This window comes from Prunus mume, linkage group LG2, assembly GCF_029339155.1.
Source record: "Prunus mume cultivar Tortuosa linkage group LG2, ASM2933915v1, whole genome shotgun sequence".
Taxonomy (NCBI): Eukaryota; Viridiplantae; Streptophyta; class Magnoliopsida; order Rosales; family Rosaceae; genus Prunus; species Prunus mume.
In genome coordinates, this window is record NC_142699.1 from 15,614,523 (window position 1) to 15,637,606 (window position 23,084).

Sequence of the window (23,084 nt, forward strand, 5' to 3'; positions counted from 1 at the left end):
GGATGAGAACATGATAGCCAACATTGCTAAACCATGACTCTGTTATTGACTTTGATTTTGACTTTGTTTTATGGGTAACCTTTTTATTTTTTAGTTTTCCATTATGTATATTTAAAAGGTAACAACTACAAATAAACTAAAATTGAAAACGGAAAAAAAAAAATTAGAATTTGCTTTTATTAGAAAGCAATCTTCCTGGAAAGTCAAGTGAGAAAAACTTGCTATGGTCAGCAATAGGGGTGGCATTTTAAACACCAATGAAACCGCAATTGTAAACCAACCGCATTTGTGATTAAGAACCGAACCGCATTTGCGGTTATGTTCTTGATCCAACCGCATTTGCGGTATTTGATTTTCAAAATTTGCGGTTACTGATACCGCAAAGTATAGCCGCATGATAATGAAGTTGAATTCTACAAGGAAATGGAACATATGACAACTTGTAAGTAATTAGTTTATTTATGCTAATGTTATTTATGCTTCTTCTTATAATAAAATGTATTAAACTATGTTGTTTTATTTGTAGATTATATTGGTGCTCAAACAACACAACGAGGTTCTTCAAATCCACTCACCACCAACACTTGAGTTTGTAACTTTAGTTTGTAACATTGGTGCATTGCAATTTCCATTTAGTTTGTAATTTTAATTAACTTTAAATTGGATTTTTCTTTTTTGTTGTAACTTTAATTCATTTTACTTTGCATTTTCCTTTTAGTTTATAACTTTAAAGGATTTGGAATTGGAATACTTGATAAGTTTAACTTTAATTGGAATGCTTGGAATTGTAACTTTAATTTTCTTAGGTTGTGAATGCTTGAGAAGTTTAGAAAATTGTGAATTTATATATGTTTGAGAAATTGAGGTTGTGTATTTATTTATTTAGGTTGTGAATTTATATTTTTGTGAATACTTGAGAACTTGCGGTTTTCAATCTGCTAATTCGTATTTTTTGCGGTTTATCAATGTAAACCGCAAAACGTTGTCGGTTTGCGGTTTCAAAAATCATCAAACCGCAAATAGTCGGTCGGTTTGCGGTTTGAGTAAAAATTCGCGGTTACCGAACCGCAACCACCCCTAAGCAAGACACCTTAGTATCCCACACCAATCATATGATGCCAGCTGTCTATTGTTTTGCCTTCTCTTTTTCACCTATCTTTTCTCTTCCTTTCCGTTCCCTCTCGCCCGGTGGTATCCACCTTCGCCTTTGTATTTTTTTTCTTCTAGTCTCAACTCAATACTCCCCCTTTTAAGAACAACTCCACCCCAAGGTGCAAAGACAATGCAAAGTTTGTCACTATTCGTGTGAATAGTGATAACCTTGCCCTTTTGGGTATGTGAATAGTGATAACCTTGCCTTTTTTATTCAACCCAAAAAGGCAAGAACAATGACAATTACTATTCATTTTAACCTTGCCCTTTTGGATCCGTGATACTATATTTTTAACACAAGTTTTCAACCATTAGATTGAAATGGATTGAAGGGCTAAGATTAACTAAACTAATTATATATTTTAAATAAAAATAATTATTAATTGACTTTCTTTTTCTTATTTCTCTATCATCAATCAATGTTTTATAAAATCTTTATATTTCGTTGTTCTCTATCGTCTATAATTCTTCAGTTAATGACTTTCCCATCCTCCTCCTCTTTCTTCTAAAACTTTACTGGTTTCTGATTCTTTTTCATCTCTATCCCTAACTTTGTTTTTTGCTTTTTTTTACTGCTTAGTTTTTGGGACAGTTATACATAGATTATGACTCTCGAAGTAACGGCTTGGGGATAAAACCCCATCCACACACACACACAATGAACTGCACAACAAACTGTCTTTTGCCATATAATTTTTAATGTTATTATTAATCAAAATGAATAAAAGCTTGTAAGCCATTAAGATTTCAATTTCAATCCAAAAATATTTGGAATGAAAATTATATTCCAAATTTGTTCTAAAAAATTTCAGAACAATATCCATTTTAATTCGGAAAACTCTGAATTTTTTAAACTTATATATTTTTTGGGAATATTTTTATTTCAAAATTCTAAAAATGCTCAACCATTTGAATGATTAAAATTGACTCAAAATTAAAAAATCATATGGTAAACTTGTAAAAATATGAAATTAAGGGAGTTTCAAATGAGCTTTTATGCTCAAGGATTTTAGGTTAATGAAATTGCCCCTTACACCGTCAAAGAAATTGATAGGTGTTGGGGTCTTTTTCGTTCGAAGGCTCATCCGGGTTTTGTTGATTCTTGGATCCCTGTAGAGTAATGAATGAAGACTTCGTTGCCCCTTTGTCTGAGTTGGTGAGAACTAGGCCCAAAGTATCCCAAGGGAGAAGCAAGTCCCGGGAGAGGACTTTGTTCTTCTTCTAGCGGCTGCGTGTTTTGTGTTGATGTTTCTGGCAACTCGACGAAGAGTTGAAGATGACTTGCTGATGTTGATATGAGATTATATGGGTTGGACATGAGAGCTTGGAGTGTGGGAGCTAAAGACCCACAAGTTTAGCAAATGAGAATGCATGTGCTTGGCTTGGTGTTGGATATATTTGAATTTGGTGTTTATAATTTGTTGTGTGTGGCTATAGCTATGAGGATTTAAGAGCATCTCCACCCACAAGGGCTAAGTCTAAGACAATGGCAAGTAAGGGCTGCCACTATTCACGTGAATAGTGTCAGCCTTTGCATTTGTGGTTCCACCCACAAGGGCAAAGTCTAGGGCAAGTCTAAGGCAATTACTATTCATTGTACTTTATTTTCTATTTTTTTATAGTTTAAACCATTAATTTTGATAATCTTTTGTAATTAAATTTTCGGATAAGATTTTCACCCTCTAAAATTGTGACACGTCTGATGTAGAACAAATGGCAGATTTTATCGCGGTTGAGTTAGAAAAAGGACGTAGTGGGAATTTGCAGATTTGTCGTCTAAGCTCCGATTAGGACACAAAATACCATTTCGGAAAGGGAACGACGCCACGAGTCAAACTCACTACTTTGATGTGACTTATGATGGATTTTGGCATTTTGAGGTCGTTTGGCCTTCCAAAACGGCATTTAAAGTTTTGTAGTTAATTTTCGGTATTTTAGATTTTAATAAAAATTATTCCAAGAAAATTCCTTCTAAAATTGTGCCACGTGTCAAATGTCAGATAACATTTTCAGATATTTTAAAAAAATTATAATATCATATTTCAGATAAGATTTTCACCTCTACAATTGTGCCACGTGTCAAATGTCAGATAACATTTTCAGATATTTAAAAAATTATAATCTCAGATTTTAGATAAGATTTTCATCCTCTCAAATTGTGCCACGTGTCATCTCTATCTTCTAAATTCGTCTATAAACTAGACCTGATATTCATACCTCTCACACCATCTCTTATCTATTCCTTCATTTCTCATATTGTAGAAAACACATTCTACTCTCAATGTCAAACTTGTTGAGGGTGTTGGAGAGGCAACAGAAACAAAGGGAAGAAACAAGGCGTAGACGTGCTCAAGAAGATCGGGAAGCCGATGAAGAAGAGGAACTACTGCTTGCAGCAGCGGTGTGTATGATGGATCAATCAAGGCAACACCGTCGTCCTCGTGCCCCGAATGTGGACAGACGTAGGGAGTCTCGGGGTAAGAATCTCATGGAGGATTATTTTATCCCAAATCCGTTATATCCTGCTTCTAAGTTTCGAGAAAGATATAGAATGCAACCACATTTGTTCCAAAAAATCATGCATGATATTTGTAATTACGACACATACTTCATTCAAAAGCATGATGCTGTTGGAGCTTTAGGTCTTATCCCGGAGCAAAATCGACAGCTGCTGCGGATGCTTGCTTATGGGGCATCTGCAGAGTAGGTGGATGAGATTGCAAGGATGGGAAAATCTACTGTCCTAGAGTGCTTGGTGAGATTCTGTGATGCAGTGGAAAATTTGTACACGAGGGAGTACCTTCGCAAACCAACGCCAAGAGACTCGCAACGGCTTCTACAAAGCGAGGCTCGAGGTTTCCAGAATGATTGGAAGCATCGATTGTATGCGGCAGTGGAAGAACTGTCCCTGCTTGGCAAGGGAGTACGGGAATCGGAAGGGCCAAAAAAGTATAATTTTGGAGGCCGTAGCTTCATTCGATTGTTGGGTTTGGCATGCCTTCTTCGGGGTTGCCGGTTCTCAGAATGACCTCAATGTCCTTGGTCAATCCCCAGTGTTCGATGAGGTATTACGAGGTCATTCCCCCCAAGTCACGTACCAAATCAACAATACCGTTTACTCGGTGCGTACTACCTTTCCGACAGAATTTATCCTAGGTGGACGACATTTGTGAAAACAATTCCGAATCCCCAATCCGAGAAGGAAAGAAACTTTGCTTCCTTTCAAGAAGGTTACAGGAAAGACGTGGAGAGGTGTTTCGGTATCTTGCAAGCTCGTTGGGCAATTATTAGAGGTGCTGCTCGGATGCTAGATGAGGAGGTGCTGCGGAGTATTATGATGACTTGCATCATCCTTCACAACATGATTGTGGAGGATGAGTATGACTATGATGCTCAAGAGGTGTTTGAACCCGATCCAATGAACACATCGTTGACAAGAATATATGAAAGGCCGATTGGACCAAATGGACTACCACTGGAGCCCGAACCCATACTTCGGGATGGTCAATTCAACAACCCCATGATTGATCGGTATCAAGAAATGCAATCTTCATATGTTCACGAGATACGTCAACGTGACTTGATCGAGCACTTGTGGGAGATGAAAGGCAATCACAATGGATGAAGTCAAGATTAGTGCTTTGTTTGGAATTATGCTTTGTTTTTAATTATGCTTTGTTTTGTGTGTGGTTTTGTTTGGAATTATGCTTTGTTTTTAATTATGCTTTATTTTGTGTGTTGTTTTTTTTTGGAATTATGCTTTTTATTATTATGCTTTTATGTATGGTTTGTTTTGTGTGTTGTTTGCAATCAATGAAGGTTTTTTTTAATTAATATTTGTCTTGATGCTCAAATGTTTTTAATAAATAGTCATTTTATTTAATGCTTTTTTTATTGAATATGAAGGAAACAATACAACAAATTAAAGGATAATACAACAATACAACATATGGCAAAGGTGTTTCAATTGCTTCCTAATGGTTTTCATCATTTAACCAATCCGTATTGCTAGGTTCGTCGTCATTGAAAATTTTTTTCCTCATCACATCTCTTCGTCGTAGCTTCCAATAGGCCTTTGTTTCGGGAGACATATGGCTCGTATCCATAGCCATGATTTTCATCTCTCTATCCTCTATGTCTTTTTCTTGTGCCATTTGTTGTTGGAGAACAAATGCTTCCTCTCGTGCCATGTCCATTTCATCTCTTTTCAAGTCTCTCTCGATTCTTAGTGAGGTGCTCTTAGCTATTTGCTCCAATAATTGTACACAATCATTGGTCGAAGTGGCCCCTCTCTTGGCCTTTGCCGCCTTTCTCCCAATAGGTCTTGGCGGACGTGGCACAAATGGTGACTCCGTTTCCATTGGGGAGTCCAATGGAGAATCGGTTGATGTTGAATCGTGGAGTGGCGTCTCATTCATCACAACCGCGGACCGGTGGGAATAATTTTGAATCTCGAACAATCCTTCACAATTTCCCAACATTGAAAATGCACGAAACTTTTTTTGCCTTGCCCCATGGCGCCGAACCACATTTGTGCTTGTACCATCTATTAAAAATAAATAATTGGAAGTGCAAGAAACAAAAATTATTATGCAAGAAAATATAAACTATTTTGAAATGCAAAAATAAAATTGATTATGCAAGAAAATATAGACAAATTAAAGGTGCACGAAGAAAAAAAAAATTATGCAAGACAAACAAATAGAATATGCAATAAAAAAAAAAGTGACATTGAATTGATTAAAATGGCAATTATAAATATTTTACCTCATCGGTCAAATTTTGACCGCTTTGAATGTTCGCCTTTGCTTTTGTCAAGGCATTTCTCCATTTCCCTAACTCTTTATTAAGAAGTTTCCATCTACTAGACAACGCCATTTCGGTCCGAATAGAACCCGATCTTTGACAAAATTCTCCATGAATTTTGCTCCACATGTGATGAAACTTCATCTCATTACCCGTGATAGGGTCATGACTAATATTCACCCAAGATTGACACAACGCAATATCTTCATTCGTTGACCACGAGCCTCCGACTTCAATAGAAGATGCCATTCGTTTTTTTTATACAAATGGAAAGTAGTAGAAAGAGAGTAAAAAATATTGGAAGGAGAAGAGTTTGTATGGAGAATTGGTGTGGAAGTGAAAAATGTGAGTGGAGATAAACAAAAAAATTGAAAGGAGAAAAGTTTGTATGAAGAATTTGTGTGGAAAGTGAATAATGTGAGTAAAGAGTAAAAAATATGGGATGGAGAAGAAATTGTATGAAGATTTTAGTGTGGAAAGTAAATAAAATGGTTAGGTATTTATAGAGAAAAAATACAGAATTTTTGGGTATTTTAAAAAAATTTCAGAATTTTTTCGATTTTTTTTGCAATTTTTAGCCAAAACGAGGACCGTCGATTTCTGGAAAAATCCATCCGAGAGTCCCCGCGCCACGTGGCACACGCCCGTTGGTGGTTGACATCGTAGCATCACGCCGACGCCAACAAGATGGAACTCAAATTTTTACCGTTGGTGCGTGTAATTCACGCGCCAACGGTAAAAATTTGACTTACTGTTTGGCGTCGGCGTGACGCCACGACGCCACCTAACTCGGCTTCGGCCAGCAAGACTTGCCCTTGGGCTTCGTCGGGCTCGTGGGACCCACCACCAAACCGGGCTCCCTGAGCTACCTCGGGCTCCTCTCGCAGCCTTTCCCGGGGCCATGCGCTGGAGATGCTCTAAGAGTTTCAAGAGAATGAGGATGGAAGGAAAAACTTGAGGTTTGAAGGCTATGATGTTTAAAACTGGGAAGGAATGAAAAACTTGGAGTTAGGCTTGGTGAGGCTTTATGGAGAAGATGATGGATTTCAAGGATGAGAAAGTAGAAGACATGGTTGTGATGGCTAAGGAATGACTATGAAGGCTACTGGAATACTTGCAACAGCTAAGGAAATGTGAGTTCTCATGGTTGCTGAGAAGCTTGCAGCAACCAAGAGGGGTTGATGGTCTTGGGATGCTTACAGCCAAGTGAGGAGTGTTGGTGAAGAAAAATTGGTGCCGTTCTTGAGCCATGACTGCCAATTTATAGAGGGTGAGGGTTTTCCTTTATTTCCAATAGGTAAAGGGAAGTGCTAGAACCAGCCTATTTCTAGTGGTTAAAAGATAGCACTGGGGCATACTATTTTCCAGCATGTAAATCTAGGTACCATAAACTGATTATTTCCTATGGGTAAAAGGAAGCACTAGAAACTGCTTGTTTCCAATGGATAATAGGAAGTGTTGGAAAATGCTTATTTCCAATAGGTAAAGCTAAGTATTTGGAAAATGACTATTTCCTATGGGTAAAAGGAAGTGCTTGAAAAATATCTCATTTGCTCACCCACATTGGAGAACTCTAAGTAATGGGCTTGGACTTTGGTGCTCTCAAGTAGCTAGCTCAAAGTTTCCATTATCCGAGAGCTTCCATGGCCTTGTGGACCTCTGTAACCTTCCACACCACAATCCCTCATGCAAGCCCCGTAAACCACATGACTTGGGTTCATATGAGCTTGATAGGTGATCGACATGGAAAAATGTATTATTAGTTTGACATGGCATGTACGCTATTTCTATATTTATTTAATGAATTAAATCCCAAAATACAGTTTGAATTAACGCATGACTGACATTATATGTTATATTGGGCTTTAAATGTCTTTGGGCTTCCCGTGACTTTTTTGGGCCTCAACAATAGGAATACTAATTTGTCATTGAATTGCTACAAATTTACTCAAAAACTCGAGTTTAGATAGAAATTGATATTAAATACTCAAAAACTCCGTATGACTAAATCCATGAATAAGGTGTTTGAGGGTAAAAGGCAATGTTTAGATATCACACATGTTGCCTCTATTTCAAATTCTCGATTAAACTCAACAATGTTTTATATGTTTTAATATTTCCCACAATCTTTTATTTGTTCATCAAGTTGTTTCTGATAATCAATGTCACATAACTTTCACATTTCACTCCGCATGGATGTCCTGTGAAGGATATAGCTTCGGGGAGAGTTCCATTTCAATATTTCCCTTCATCCCCTTCTTCAATGTGGGAAGAAGTCCAAGTTCGAATCCCCATTCAGACCTGAAAAGTGAAGAGTTGGTTTGATCTATCTTGAAAAGTCCGGGAGTCGTAGAAATCGAAGCAAGTCTCTCAATTGTTCATAGCTCAACGCATCAATTTACAGTACTAATTTAAGTCATGTTAAGGTTAAGCGCATGGAGGTAGGTCATAGACTCAAAATAGAAAAAGATCACATTGCGTAAGATTTACTCATTCCTTATGTCCATCCACCAGAAAATGGGAAGATACACATAAATCAGTGGAGAAGAGGAGCTTTGCCTCCTCCATATTCTTATTAATTGGAAATCAAGTTTTGGGAAAATGCCAAATAGGAACTCGTGGATAGTAAACCATGAGCGTGACATTAGATATATAGTTGGGCGGTCGACAGATCAACAGCAACATCAACATTCCAATCCAACTAAACTCATGGTTACGAGACTGGCTTCAAAACATACATTTTGCATGCATGAGAGCCCACGGTGGCTGTCAAGTTTCCAACAAATCGTGCCTTCAATGTCTTGTGCTGCATGAAAGAGACATATCAGTAAATATCTCACAATACAATACGGCTGCAACGGAGTAGGAAGAACTGAGAAAGAATGCTAATTACGGCCTTATGTTAGACCATATAATTATAGGTTATACCTCCCAAAGGTCTCTTGCTTCAACAACACTGTTTGTGGGGATTCCAACATCATCCCAGTTAGCTGTAATGGAAGTTCGCGAAGGGCCTTGGTTGACAAGGAGTAAAGCTACTCTGTAGCCTGAGAGCGGACCAGCCCAAACCTGTTCAAAGTACATAAAATTGAGAGTCGATCAATCTCACAGACAGTGACAGAATTCTTACGGAAGCAGAACAGCAGCCTACATATATCAGAAGAGATTGCTGGCATTTTCAGTTTTACCTCAAGATCACCTTCCATTCTGACCTTTTTGGCTTGCACACCAAGTGGATCTGTTACAGTTAATCAACACAAATTTACAATTCTGGGTTCTATTAATGCAAACTCGTTCAGTCACCAGGAAGGAAAACAAGTGTCTATCTAAAGGTTGTAGTTAGTTACCTTGGTTTACAGAGATAACTTCTTTATTTGCAACGATCTCCATTGTCTCTTTTGTGATATTCCTCACATCACAACCAAGAAGAAGGGGAGCCTGCAGCATGGCTTATGCATTACCAAACCGATGACCTTAAACTGCACATATCATATAAAAGAAGAGAAAATGTTTGTGGTACCTTAGAAATGGCCCATATGCTAAAATGGACTACATATTCATCTTTTGTCATTCCTCCGTTCCCCACTTCAAGCATGTCGGGATCTGTTGAAATTCAGCACATAAATCTCTTACTGAAACATCAACAATGTGCCTAAACGACAGTATAGGTAAAGCATAGCTGCATTAGAATACTAACCATTCCAACCACCAGGTCTGGCAAATTCAGCATAAACTTCGTTCATGTCTGCTCTAGAGACCATACTGCCAAGGGAAATGCAAGAAAAGTATTATGTGTGACCCATATAGAAGACCAATTTGAGAGTTCATTGGTAGCACACTTTTCTACCTTTCCCATGTATCGGAAATGTCTTTAGTAGTTCTCCAACTATTTCCTACTTTAGCACCCCATAGAGCAGGGTGCATATCTCCCCTAAAAAACAAGAACAATTAGGGATTACTAACAAAAAAGAAAACAATTACATGATTTTTGAGTTTTAACAAACAAGATCATTACCATTCACAAAGAGAAAAGAATATGGGACGGCCTGCTTTCATCAGAGCTCGGGTCATTACAGGATATCTACAAGATGATATAGAAATCTTTATCTGAGGTATACCTAATACAGGGAAACTTAAGTGCAGGCATGAAGAACAAACATGAGTAGCGTTACTGCATTATCATCATAGATATTTTATTTTACCTAGCAGTTGGCTTTGAGCCGTCATTATAACAGTTATCATACTTCAAATAATCAATTCCCTGCAAAAAAGTTGCAGTATTTCAAGATCCTATGACCAAATATCATCATTGCAGATGTCATGACTCCTTCTGATTAAAATCATTACAACATATCATACCCAAGCAGCAAATGTGTTGGCATCTTGTTCTTCATGGCCAAGTGAACCAGGCATTGTTTTGCTGCAAGTAAAGTACCTGCAAAGTATAATTGCATGCACTATTTGTTTAGTTGTAACAACAAATATACAGCATATATTTTCTGTATTGGAGTGTATGAGAGTCATGTTACCCTGCATCTGAGTAGATTCCTAGCTTAAGACCCTTACTGTGGACATAATCCGCAAGAGATTTAATGCCTGATGGAAAGGTTGATTTCTTGGGCGCTAGATTACCCTGAATTTGAAATCTCATGCTTAGTAAATCTCCATATCTGTTTTAATCATTCTAAAAGCCGAATTGTTTATGATTAAAAATAGAACCTTGTCATCACGAGCAATTTCGGCCCAGCAATCATCTATAGATAGCAAGAAATGAAGTATGTCATCATCTTCTGACTAAATTGGAAATTACGAAGAGAAAAAGAAAATAGCAATGTACCAATGTTAACGTAGGTATATCCAAGTTTAGAGAGCCCGGTGGAAATCAGAGCATCAGCTGTCAAACCAGAGAAACAAGAACCGTTATTAAACCCTAATAAATTTACAAAACCAACAACCCCAACCATCAATGCATTTATCACTATGCTGCCATAGCTTTGGGAACATGGCTTTAGACTTAGTATATGAAGCTTGGATTAGGCATGAGCTTTGGTTACAGATTAAGCATAAGTTAAAGTTACCGGTTGCTTTGATGATTTTCTCATCAATTTTGCAGTTGAAGTGATTCCAACTATTCCACCTGATAAAAAAGAAAATACCTGATTAATCCCACAAGTATTTGAAAAGGAATGAAAATATAAGGATTATAAAAATTGCAGTCAGCCGTGAGACATTTGAAGGGTCACAACTTCATAACTTCAAATGCGAGAGGAATCACTGAGTAGTAAATAATGATGAGATTTTCCCTTATTATTAAAATCAAATAGGGGATTAGTGTTACAGACATGTATATGAAATGAATGTAACATACATAGTTAGAACTTAGAAGCTGAAAAATAAACTCTGATCCATATCGTACATACATACTGCAGTAAAAGTGCATGTGATATAGTTCAGGACACTAATTCGAATTACTAGAGTAAAAGTGCTAGGAGGAGTAAAACAAAGCATTACTGCAATCCAGAAAGGGAACAAAACAGAGAGGAATCACTAATTTTGCAGAAAGATGAGTGAACCATTGATATTTGATAACCGAACCAGCTAGCTAAAACCAACTAAAAACAGAGAAAGAAGCAGGGAGAGAGAGAGCTAGCTTAGCTTACCCCATGGGAGGAGTCAATGCAAGCCCATTGGCAAGCAGATTCCGTCTGTGCTGCTCTTGGGTTTCTGGCACCATCATTCTTGTTCTCTGCGAAGCAGAAACACCCATTAACATGGGTGGTGATATAAATGAGCAGAGCATCAACGCCATCACAATCGTCGTTGTTGGCACTACTGCACCATCGGCGTCCTTTTTCCTCATGTTCAACATTTCTACCAATACTACTACTCTGCGTCTGTTGCTTCTTTTTCTTTGCTGTCTCTTACTCTATCATTCCCTCTCCTCTACTGCTCTCCAGTCTCCTGACACTCTCTCTACTCTGGACTCTAACCTAATGAAAACTGACAACAGCAGCAGTGCTTGTTACATATATAAGATATTTCTCATAGGATAAGAACATGATAGCCAACATTGCTAAACCAGGACTCTGTTATTGACTTTGATTTTGACAAGAAGATTTGTTTTATGGATAACCTTTTTATTTTTTAGTTTTCCATTATGTATATTTAAAAGGTAACAACTACAAATAAACTAAAATTGAAAACGGAAAAAAAAATTAGAATTTGCTTTTATTAGAAAGCAATCTTCCTCGAAAGTCAAGTGAGAAAAACTTGCTAAGCAAGACACCTTAGTATCCCACACCAATCATATGATGCCAGCTGTCTATTATTTTGACTTCTCTTTTTCACCTATCTTTTCTCTTCATACAATTGAAATACTCTTACTCATAGTCCGACAATCATTGGCGAAGGCTGGATCACGACATAGGGGAGTATTTTCCTTTGGATGACGTAATAGTGTCATTATTGTTGGCGAGTCCTTACTTAGTGAGGATTTTGGTTCCTTACTATGTTAGGATTTTGATTACTTACCCATTTATCTAGTCCTATTATAATTGAGATTTATTTCATATTGTAATTTATATTTATTTTCTATTGTAATTTGGATTTATTTCATATTTCCTTACTTAGTTAGGATTTTGATTCCTTACTATGTTAGGATTTTGATTACTTACCCATTTATCTAGTCCAATTATAATTGGGATTTATTTCCTATTGTAATTTATATTTATTTTCTATTGTAATTTGGATTTACTTCATATTTCCTAGGATTTTGGTTCCTTACCCATTTATCTAGTCCTATTATAATTTAGATTTATTTCCTATTATAATTTATATTTATTTTCTATTGTAATTTGAATTTATTTCCTATTTTATTTAGGGTTAACACATCTTTGTACTTGTATAAACACCTCTATATTGGAGACGAATAAGTACATGAGCAAATATAAGCATAATTGAATATTTGCCCTGTTTTGGTTGACTATTATTTTCAACACGGAACGCACCACTGGAACCGACTGCGGACATTGTTTACTTGAGGAGCCATGTGTAATGGTTTTCCTCGTTTTTGTTTTTCTTGAATAATCTATTTTAAAAAATAAAATTGGAAATGCAAGAATATATATATATATATATAGGGCGGATCCGTGATACTATATTTTTTACACCAGTTTTCAACCATTAGATTGAAATGGATTGAATGGCTAAGATTAACTAAACTAATTATATATTTTAAATAAAAATATATATTAAAAATAATTATTAATTGACTTTCTCTTTCTTATTTCTCTATCGTCAATCAATGTTTTATAAAATCTTTATATTTCGTTGTTCTCTATCGTCTATAATTCTTCAGTTAATGACTTTCCATCCTCCTCCTCTTTCTTCTAAAACTTTACCGGTTTCTGATTATTTTTCATCTCTATCCCTAACTTTGTTTTTTGCTTTTTTTTACTGCTTAATTTTTGGGACAGTTATACATAGATTATGACTCTCGAAGTAAAGGCTTGGGGATAAAACCCCATCCACACACACACACAATGAACTGCACAGCAAACTGTCTTTTGCCATATATTTTTTAATGTTATTATTAATCATAATGAATAAAAGCTTGTAAGCCATTAAGATGTTAGAGAAAAAAACAGAGAGAGAGAGATAGAGAGAGAGAGAGAGAGAGAGAGAGAGACACAGAGTTAGATCAACCAAACGGTAGAGAAGAAATATTGCAACAAATATGGGCTTTATCTTTTTTGGTTAAATATTAATATCTTATTTTCTCTTCAATATTGGTAGCTTGAGACAGATTTTCTATGTCGTGGAAGAATGCTCGGTTGTGTAGATGACAATGGCAAGGTGAAGGTAATGGTGAGGTTTCACAGGTTATTAATTGAGAAGATCATGATAAGAAAACAATGGGGGGGAAAGATAATTGAGTGATTTTCGGGATTATCATAATAAATCAATAAAATGAAATTTACTTGGCATTAGAGATTTAATTTAATTTAAGTAATTAATGAAACATAATCTCAACCATTCAATCCATTCTAATCTAATGGTTGAAATTTTTTGTCAAAACTTATGTAAAAAACATAGTGTCACGAATCTACCATATATATATATATATGTATATATATATAAAGACATTAAATTAAATAAAATGGCAATTAATTTTTTTTTACCTCGTCGCCAAGATTTTGACCTCTTCGAACGTTTGTCCACGACCTTCCGACTTCGATGGAAGAGGCGATTTATATTTGGCTTAATTGCTGCACCTTAAAATATTGGTCAATTCTCATTTTACCTCCTCAAAGTTAAAGTGACTCACTTTGCCCCCTTGATCAAGGTTTGATGTTCCACATTGCCCATACCGTTAACTCCATCCAGAAGTCCATTAAGTTTGATGACGTGGCAAGAGTATTTTAGTAATTTTGTGCACTTAGGTTTTTTAATTACTTAAAAAAATTAAAATACAAACATAAAATTGGAAAAAAATAATAATAAAAGATCCCTACCCATCCCTTCTCCCCCAGTCGCACCAAATCCACCTCTTCCTTCTCTGTCCCTGCAACCCCCTTCCCACCAGAAACCCATTGCTCCCGCCCACCCGCAACCCACAACCCACAACACACCCCTTTCCTTGTGCAGAACCCAGAAAGCCATCTCGCACCTGCAACCCACCCCTCCCTACGCATAACCCAGAAACTTATTCCTTTCCCCCCCCTCCAGTCGCACCAAAAATAAAACAGGGTCAATCATGAAAGGTATGTAGTAAGCCCTTCACAATTAAAAATCTATAGAATGTTGTTCCATGGTTTTATGAATATATTTAGATTGCCTCTGTGATTAGTAAGTAATGTTCTCCAAGGTTTCCCAGATGTTCTAAATATAAGATTAAAGGCAATACTCTGTAGTCAACTTGTTAAAGGGGAGCAGAATGTGTAACCCATCAGGGAAACCTTGATGGGGAAGGGGGAAGGGGAGGCGACCAGTCCCAGTCACCAGTAGGACTACTCTCCCTCGACGGAGTCTAGCTTTGTAGCTTTGTTGATGTCAAACCGAGCAACCAAAGAGACTCTAAGACAATCTAGTTTACATCAAATTGCAAAAAGATATTGGCGGTTTTGCAGTTCAACGTACCTAATAAACACCAACTTGAGTTTTGGAAGGTCTGAAACATACCCAATTTGTATTTTGTTCCTACCCTTATCTCGAACATGGTGCTCCAATGCAAGAAATGAAATTTTTGAGACAAACCCATTTCAGTTCCAGGTCTGATCTGTAAACTTTCACTTTTTAACCTCAAGTCTCAGTCAATACTCAATCCCCCCACCCCCCCAACCCGCAAACCACCCTCCCTGCGCAGAACCCAAAACCCATCGCCCCTCCCCGGCAACCCACTCTCCTGGGCAGAACCCAAAAAGCCACCGCCCCCACCCCACTGATTTCTTACACCTCCCCCGATTTCTTCTCTACTCCTCCCTTTCCTCATCGAGACCCATGGCCCCTTCCCTCTGGTTTTTTCTACCACACTCCCACAGAACCCCAGCCCCCATACCCATTCCCCTTCTTCCCGACCCATGCCCCTCTAGCCCATAAACAGAGTTAGGTTAATGGTAAGTAAGAGAGGACAGGTGTCACAAAAATAAGAAAGAAACAGGGTGGCACAGGGAAAATGGTAACAGGAAAACTGAACTCATCGCAACTCACCCCGCAGAGAGAGAGAGAATTCAATTTTTTAAAGTTTTAAATTTTATGTTTGTATTTTAATTTTTTATTAATTTTTTTTATTCATGCTAGAGGTGAGCTCCACTTGACCATATTACCCACTCAAATTTGTGAATAAAAAACCTAGGTGCATAAAATTACTAAAACACTCATGCCACGTCATCAAACTTAACGGACTTTTGAATGGAATTGACGGTAGAGGACACTGTGAAACATCGACCTTAGTCAATGGGGCAAAATGGGTCACTTTAACTTTAAGGGGGTAAAGTGATAATTGACCAATATTTCAAGGTGCACTGTAGTAATTAAGCATTTATATTTTTGCACAAATAAAATTTAGTAGTAGAAAATTTAGTGGGGAAAGTGAAAAATATTGGAAGGAGATGAATTTGTATGAAGATTTGGTGTGGAAAGTGAATAATATTGATAGGTATTTATAGAAATAATTTCCATAATTTCTTGATATTTTTTGATATTTTTTTTGTTTGATATTTTTGATATTTTTTTTAACCAAAAATTAGACAACCATTGGATTGGGCAAGATTTTTTGATTGGAGACTCCAGGAGAAGCCACATGGCTTGTAGCCATTGGGCTATGTGGGATAGTGGGTCACACTGATGTCAACAGCCTTCGGACAACAGCCTAGTCCATTTTGCATGTGGGCTTGTCCGGGCTAGTGGGTCCCATGCCTTGCCCGAGCTGAGTTTGAAGCACTGGAGGTGGAACTCGGGCCTGCGGGGGCCTATTGCCAAAGTAAGGCCTTAGCGCTGCACTTGCTCTAAGTCCCTCTCTATTCTCCAATTCAAATCAAACTTAAAGTGGGGCGTATTTGTTGTTTTAATTCCTTTTTATTAAGCCTTCTTTTATTTTTATTTTATTTTAACTTCTTACTTATATTTTAGATTTTTTTTAAAAAAAGATACTTTAATGACGGAATATTCAAAGTGCAAACTAATTTTTGATTGTTGATATTAAGTGATTGCATCAAGTTGGCACCAAATTATCACTTTCTCCTTTATGTTTCTTTTTGGACATGATTGGCCGTTACCATACTTACATCAAATTAGTCTCTCCATCAAACCTTATGTTAAATTGATGAGGTGACATATATGTGGAGCCCACACATTCATTGATATAGAGCCACTTGGTGGGCTCCACATATGTGTCACGCAAGTAATTTAACAGAAAATTTGACAGAAACTCAAACAACACATACCAAAAGTGATAATTTCACGAACCTCATGACCATTTGTGATTTGAAAAAAAAAAAAACCATTTGAATATGATAACGTCTTCTCTTATGTGTTGTGAGTGATTACTCTACTGATAACTATGGCATTCCCAAGATTAATAAGGAGATAATCTAGGGAGGCCATTTACTTACCATGAATGAGGAAGTAATGAATCAGTATGAGAGGAATCATTTCCATTAAATTGTTTACTAACCATATGGAATCAACACATGAATGGAGTTTATTCCCATTGTTATTGTTTATTAGTTCTCTTGAATCAGAACATAAACTAATTTGATTACTAAAATGCCTCGCACATATATTATATATATTTTTCACCTAAGTAACTTGTGAAAAAGCAAATTGACAAAACTTTATTTACAATTAACATATAATATATGATACTATATGACGAGTGATGAAAAAACTAGTATATGATAATATAAGGAATATAATAGAAAAAAAATAACAAATATGACACGGTGATAAAAAGTATAACAAGCGAAGTAGAGGCTAGTAACTAAGGTGAAAAGGGAAATTTTTTTTTTTTTTCATACAGTGATTAAAAGACAGCCATTGATTTATTTTTTTTTCAAACAAAAAAGGCTTCTAAGGTTTGGAGCGTTTTGAAATTATCATAAAGTGGAAATGGTATTTTTGAAAGGCAGGGAAAAAATGAATGGGAATCGGATCAATTGCTCCCCCTAGTTGATCTAATTCCTGGTTTTGAGGGAATGTGATAACGGATTTTGAGGCAGGGGGAAAATGATTCATGCAAACTAACAAGGTTTAATAATACAGCTTCTAAAACCAACTTCTACTGGCTACAATCATTCATATGGTCATTAATTTGCACTGTATTCGGCAGATGACAGACTATTCTGTCTGTGCCTGCTATGCCAACAATAAAAAGCAACAGAAAAAATAATTCACTAGATAAATCTAACACCTTTCGAAGAACACAACAGTGGTTAACAAACCCAAGTAATTTTTGGAACTGTCTAGAGAAATCATTTCAAGTTCTACCATTAAACTGGTGAGCAAGGTGGGCAATGCCATTGCTTTGAGAGACTTTCCGTCTCAGGTTGAGATGATCCAAACCCCATACTCGAATTGTACGGTCATCACTAGCTGAAGCCAACATATGAAGGTTCACAGGATTCCAGCTCACGCAATTTACAGCTCCAGAATGCCCAGGAAGAGCCAATAGGAGCTTCCCAGACCCTCTATGCCATATATACACCTACAACAAGTAAGATCAAACCTACAACGTCAATCCAAAATGCCTTAATAAATCAAGCATATTAAACCATTTTAAAATTTCTAAAAGGAACAAGCATGTTGTTCTGGTTCCATGAGTGGCTAAAGTCTCTCTCTGTGAAGAAGCTTCCCATTTCTTTGCCTACATTCCAACCAATTTCATACATCTCAAAAGAACATTTGAAAAAATGAAATGAATAAGGAAAAGAAACTGATTTTTTAAAGACAAATCAATTGTATAACAGTCCATGGATGTTCCAATTACATAACGACAGAGATTTGAGGTATGACTGAAATCCGACTAGCATACAAGTTGCTCAAAGCAATTTCACGTATTTCTGATTCTTCCCATAACAATGGAATAAAAGTAAACATATAAAGTACGCAGGATTGCTACTGTTAGGACATCATGTAATGTTTTTGGACATAAACTGGTGTAAAAAGGACAGTTGCGTCCTGTTATACCCATTTCACGGGAAATCAATTTGTCATAACCAAGCAACCAGCCCTAATTTTTGTCAGACAAGTAAGTTCATGTAAAAGTACCTGTGAATCCTCACTCCCGCTAGCAATAAAGGCTTGCTCAAATCCACCAAAACAAGATCTAATGACAAATCGGGCACGCTTGTGACCTTTGTACTTGGAAACAACCTTAGGTTCACTCTCTATGCTCCAAAGATGAATTTCTTGGTTTATGAGATTGACAAGCAGGAACTTATTGTCCTTCGATAACGAAAATGAAGTAATCACTTCATCCTCTTCAATCAGCCTTTCAAACTTTGCCTCCCTGTCAAGTAATAATATTGTGGTTTCTCTGCATATGTTTATGATCCTCTTCCCATCATCAGTTATAGCCATGTCCGATATCTTGAGTGTTTGCTGCCCTTTCCAACATTCTAGCTCTACTCCATCCAAATCCCACAGGCAGATACTCTTGTCAGTCATGCCAGAGAATATCCCTCTACCATCAGGAAACCACCCGCAGGAAATAAGACCAACACCATTTTTTTCATAAACATGGAGGCATTCTCCAGAAGTAACATCCCACTGTCTAATGACCTCCTCTAGTCCGCATGTCAGCAGTTGGCGGTCATCAGGGCTCCATGAAACAGTCAGCACAGGTTTCTGGTGACCAGTCAATACATGTTTCACTGAAACTTGGCCATCCCCTTTGACCTAAAAAGGTAAAATTGCATTCAGAAGGATTAATAAAGCGAAACATATTGTGTCTGTGCTCGCACATGGTTGGATTGATATGGAGATGCCACACTTGTGTTTATGAGCAATAAAAACAATCTGCTAGAGGATAGTAATATCAAAGAAACATAATGTTAATAAATATTTAGATTGCATATAAAATCAAGAGATTTCAACAAGAAATTCCATCTGCAGAACGGATTTTCAGGACATGGGAGCATGTTAAATTGTAATGTGATCCAAATATTATTCAAATTGTACGAAAGAGGGGAGGGAGGGAGAGATATCAAGTGAGGTTTAAAATTCTTTCTCAATAAATTAACAGCCAATAATCAGATAAATAGTTACCTCCCATATAATGGACGACTGATCTTTGGAAGAAGAAGCCAAGTATTTCCCATTGTGTGAAAATTGCAAAAACCATATTTCGTCACTATGCGCATGCAGTATCTGTTACAATAAATGAGTATAAGTTTTCAAATTGGCAACATGGAGCCCATCCAAACAGTTAAAAACAAAATCATAATTAGAGGCAAATTTTCTGTCCAATTCGAGGTAAACTATATATGGGACATCACCAAATTGATTGAACAGAAGATGAAATCCAATAAATCAAAATAATAAATTTGTCAATGGCAAGATGATGACACATAGTTACACAAACGGACAGGGCTGGGCCTTGCAGGCCTGAAACCCAACGGGCCGGCCCATTTAAAGCTCATATATTAAATTATATTTGTTTTAGAGAAAAATAATATATAATATTATTATATTTATATCTTAAATTCAAATCTATTTCTTTTCTCTAATAATATATATATAATTTAATGTTTTCTTTATATATCAAATAATATTTTTGTTTATCAAGTTTCAATTTTTAAAACCCAAACAATAATCTAGCCATTTTCTATTTAAATGTACTTTAAATAAAGTTATTGTCCTCTTTTTTCAACAAATAATAAATCTTGTTAGTATATACATAATTGTAAAAAAAAAATATTTAAATGAAGTTGTAAAAAAAATTACAAAAAAAAAAATGCAATACATATGTCAAATTTGTCGTGGGCCCATATCGGCCCATTTAGTGGCCCAGCACGAGCATGGCCCAGCTAGGGCTGTGGGCTCAGGCCGGGATTGATGATTTTCATAAATGGATGAGCCCAGCACGGCCTGTTTGACACCTCCAAGTGCAACATAGGTATCGAGCAAGTATATTTCAACAGTAACTATGATAATGCTGACAAGTCTAAGTATAGGCAGCATGATACAATCATATGCCATTACAAATCATAGAAGGGGGAAAATTTAGTACTTTCAACTATGTTTCCTGAACACAGACTACTCATTTTGAGAGAGTGACTATTAGCCCAATATTCCGAAGAAAATGCAAGAGTCAATCAGCTCATAGGCCAACTGAAGAAACAAATACATAGATGGTATGAGAGGCATCATAAGCAAGCATCCATAAAAGCAGAAGGCATTCTAACCTGCGACGTCTGAGAAGGAATCTGGTCTCTTCCACACTGATGGTCCGAATACAAAGACAGGTCACTATCAAAAGTGTTATGGAAAACACAAGTATCTCGTTGCACGTCAAGGGCCTGTTCAACCAGACGTTCTAACCTATTTCCAGGAATGAAGAGTTCAGCAGGAAGCAACTTCTGCAGTTTCTCCAATATCTTTGATCGTGTGCTTGCACCATCAGTATCTTGACTTGAAGGCTCAAGTTGCACAGGCTGCAAAGGAGAAATCATACAGGCAGCAAGTTCATGTACATTGTTCACATTGATGCGAAGAGGCACAATCTCATTCCGTAGAGTATCTAAGGCCGCAACCATTTTTTCCTTTTTCAAAAGCTCAAAGAACTTCTGTTCCAATATCACAAAAGATGCTGATTTCATGGTCTTTTCATCCAAGAGATCAATTGCACGCAAAGTGGCCACACTGTCATCCCATTTTCCATCCATCACTTGTTGCATAAACAGGTTGACCACTGACGAGTGCATTGGTATTCCAGATTCTTCCTCTAGTATGGCTCCAGTCTTATCATAACCTAGTGAGTACAATGCCCTAGTTATAACTTTGATGAATTCTGACCTTTTGATGACTCCTGTTTTACCAATTGTTTCTTCATCTCCTTGGGATGGTAGAGGCCTAGCCATATAGTCTCCCAAAGAGGAAGCAACAGGATCTGTAATAGATGAGTGGTCTGAGGAGTCTGAGGAGTTCTTTGATTCCGTCAAGGTAACTTCAACACGTTTCAGAGGTGGTTCGCTGTCCTCCCTACCTCCCATAAAATGCTCAACTCAGCCCATTTAGAAATTCTACAAGTCGAAAGGAGCAAATTTAAAAAGATAAACATCTGACCACTAATGCATCCGCATGAAACTCTTTCTAGAAGAAAATTGCATTGAAGAAAAAAATAAGCAGAGGCAAAGGTTTAACAAATCACTAACAAATTACAACACAAGACCTAACGACTGAAAAGGCCATATATAAAAGGAAAATAAAAAGAGCCATGAAATAGTGAACAACAATACGGGGAAGCAGTGTACATTCTATTAGAGCTAATGGCAGCCATAGCACGAGTTTCACATCTTCTTTCAGCGAACTGAGGATTGTTCTGGCTAAGCCATTAGTTCAAATACCTGATGACTGAAATGCCTAACTGAAGCTCGCAATTCCACGAACAATGGAGTCCCAAGACAGTTCAATGAGGGCTGTGACAATGTTATGATGATACCAATGATAGTAAATATCTAAATCTCCCCAACTAATGTAAATATCATATATAATGGAGGTGAGGCTCCAGAAATACCACCATTTATTTTCTTTTAAAAAAAAATTCATAAACTAATATGTAAAACTTTAACATTTGGATGAAGATGATGAATGAAAGAAAATGGGAAATGCAGTTTCAGTTCTTAGTATTATGATTCCATATAATTCTACCAATAAAATATTTGACCATTTGGATTCCACTTTGAAATTTGACTCAGAATGGTAAAGGGATAAATATAGGCATGCGAATTAAATGGCTTAGCCGCTCAAGAGATGATATTGAACGGACAAAAGATGGCTGTCCAGACCTCACAAAGCAGTAGATTAAACAAATGCAATAATCAGAACAAGAATCTAATATAAAGCATAAGCAAAAGTCACCAATAAGAGAGTAAAGAAAAAGGCAGCATGAAGATGAAAAGCAAACAGCTAGAGATCGAAGATTTCATACCAGAAGGCATAACCCAATAAAGGGAATCAATCTGGGAAGCCAAAAACTCGCCAACTGGGAAAAACCCAGAAGCCAAAACAAGAGAAATCTTTGAAAAGTGTGGTGTGTTCTACAGAAACAAGGCGTAAGGAGAAAAGGAGAGAACAAGTAGACCGAAAGTAACACCGAAAGTCGTGTACGGAGAGGTATGAAATAGAGAGATATTGGTAGGTAGGTTCAAATTTCTTTTAAAGAAAATTATGCTTTTGGCAATTGGCACGGAGAGAGAGAGAGGAGAGAGTTTCGAAATGCCAACAAACACCACACCACCCAACCCACATGGGCACTGCCACTGCACAACGCACTTGTGCGTGCGCCTATTTTGTTATGCGCATTGTCATTCTTGTCTTGCGCGTGAGTTTAGTTCTGTTCTGAGTCCTGACTTGGTTTCTGGGTTTCACACACACAACTCGAATTGCCAAGCCAATTTACCAAAAGA

The 23,084-nt window shown here is 37.0% G+C and overlaps 2 protein-coding genes across 3 annotated transcripts; both read right to left on the reverse strand.

Moving 5' to 3' along the window:
* Positions 1–8,418: 8,418 nt before the first annotated feature.
* On the reverse strand, positions 8,419–12,005 carry LOC103321124 (alpha-galactosidase 1-like). Its single transcript, XM_008222888.3, has 15 exons — positions 11,619–12,005; positions 11,037–11,095; positions 10,796–10,852; positions 10,678–10,712; positions 10,488–10,591; positions 10,318–10,393; positions 10,161–10,219; positions 9,974–10,039; positions 9,806–9,889; positions 9,656–9,720; positions 9,479–9,561; positions 9,306–9,396; positions 9,147–9,196; positions 8,887–9,027; positions 8,419–8,764 (listed from the first exon to the last, which is right to left on the reverse strand). Exons 1-15 carry the CDS (start codon positions 11,825–11,827, stop codon positions 8,672–8,674), a joined length of 1,272 nt encoding a protein of 423 aa, XP_008221110.1. The 5' UTR covers positions 11,828–12,005; the 3' UTR covers positions 8,419–8,671.
* A 5,700-nt stretch (positions 12,006–17,705) lies between these two features.
* Positions 17,706–23,040, reverse strand: LOC103321123 (transducin family protein / WD-40 repeat family protein). Of its 2 annotated transcripts, none has more exons than XM_008222887.3 (5): positions 22,607–23,030; positions 20,862–21,698; positions 19,723–19,824; positions 18,724–19,353; positions 17,706–18,160 (listed from the first exon to the last, which is right to left on the reverse strand). In XM_008222887.3, exons 2-5 carry the CDS (start codon positions 21,666–21,668, stop codon positions 17,933–17,935), a joined length of 1,767 nt encoding a protein of 588 aa, XP_008221109.2. In that variant the 5' UTR covers positions 21,669–21,698; positions 22,607–23,030; the 3' UTR covers positions 17,706–17,932. The 2 variants fall into 2 exon arrangements, with proteins under 2 accessions (XP_008221109.2, XP_088901513.1); XM_089045387.1 differs by lacking the exon at positions 17,706–18,160 and adding an exon at positions 18,167–18,319 and having other exon boundaries at positions 22,607–23,040.
* Positions 23,041–23,084: the final 44 nt, after the last annotated feature.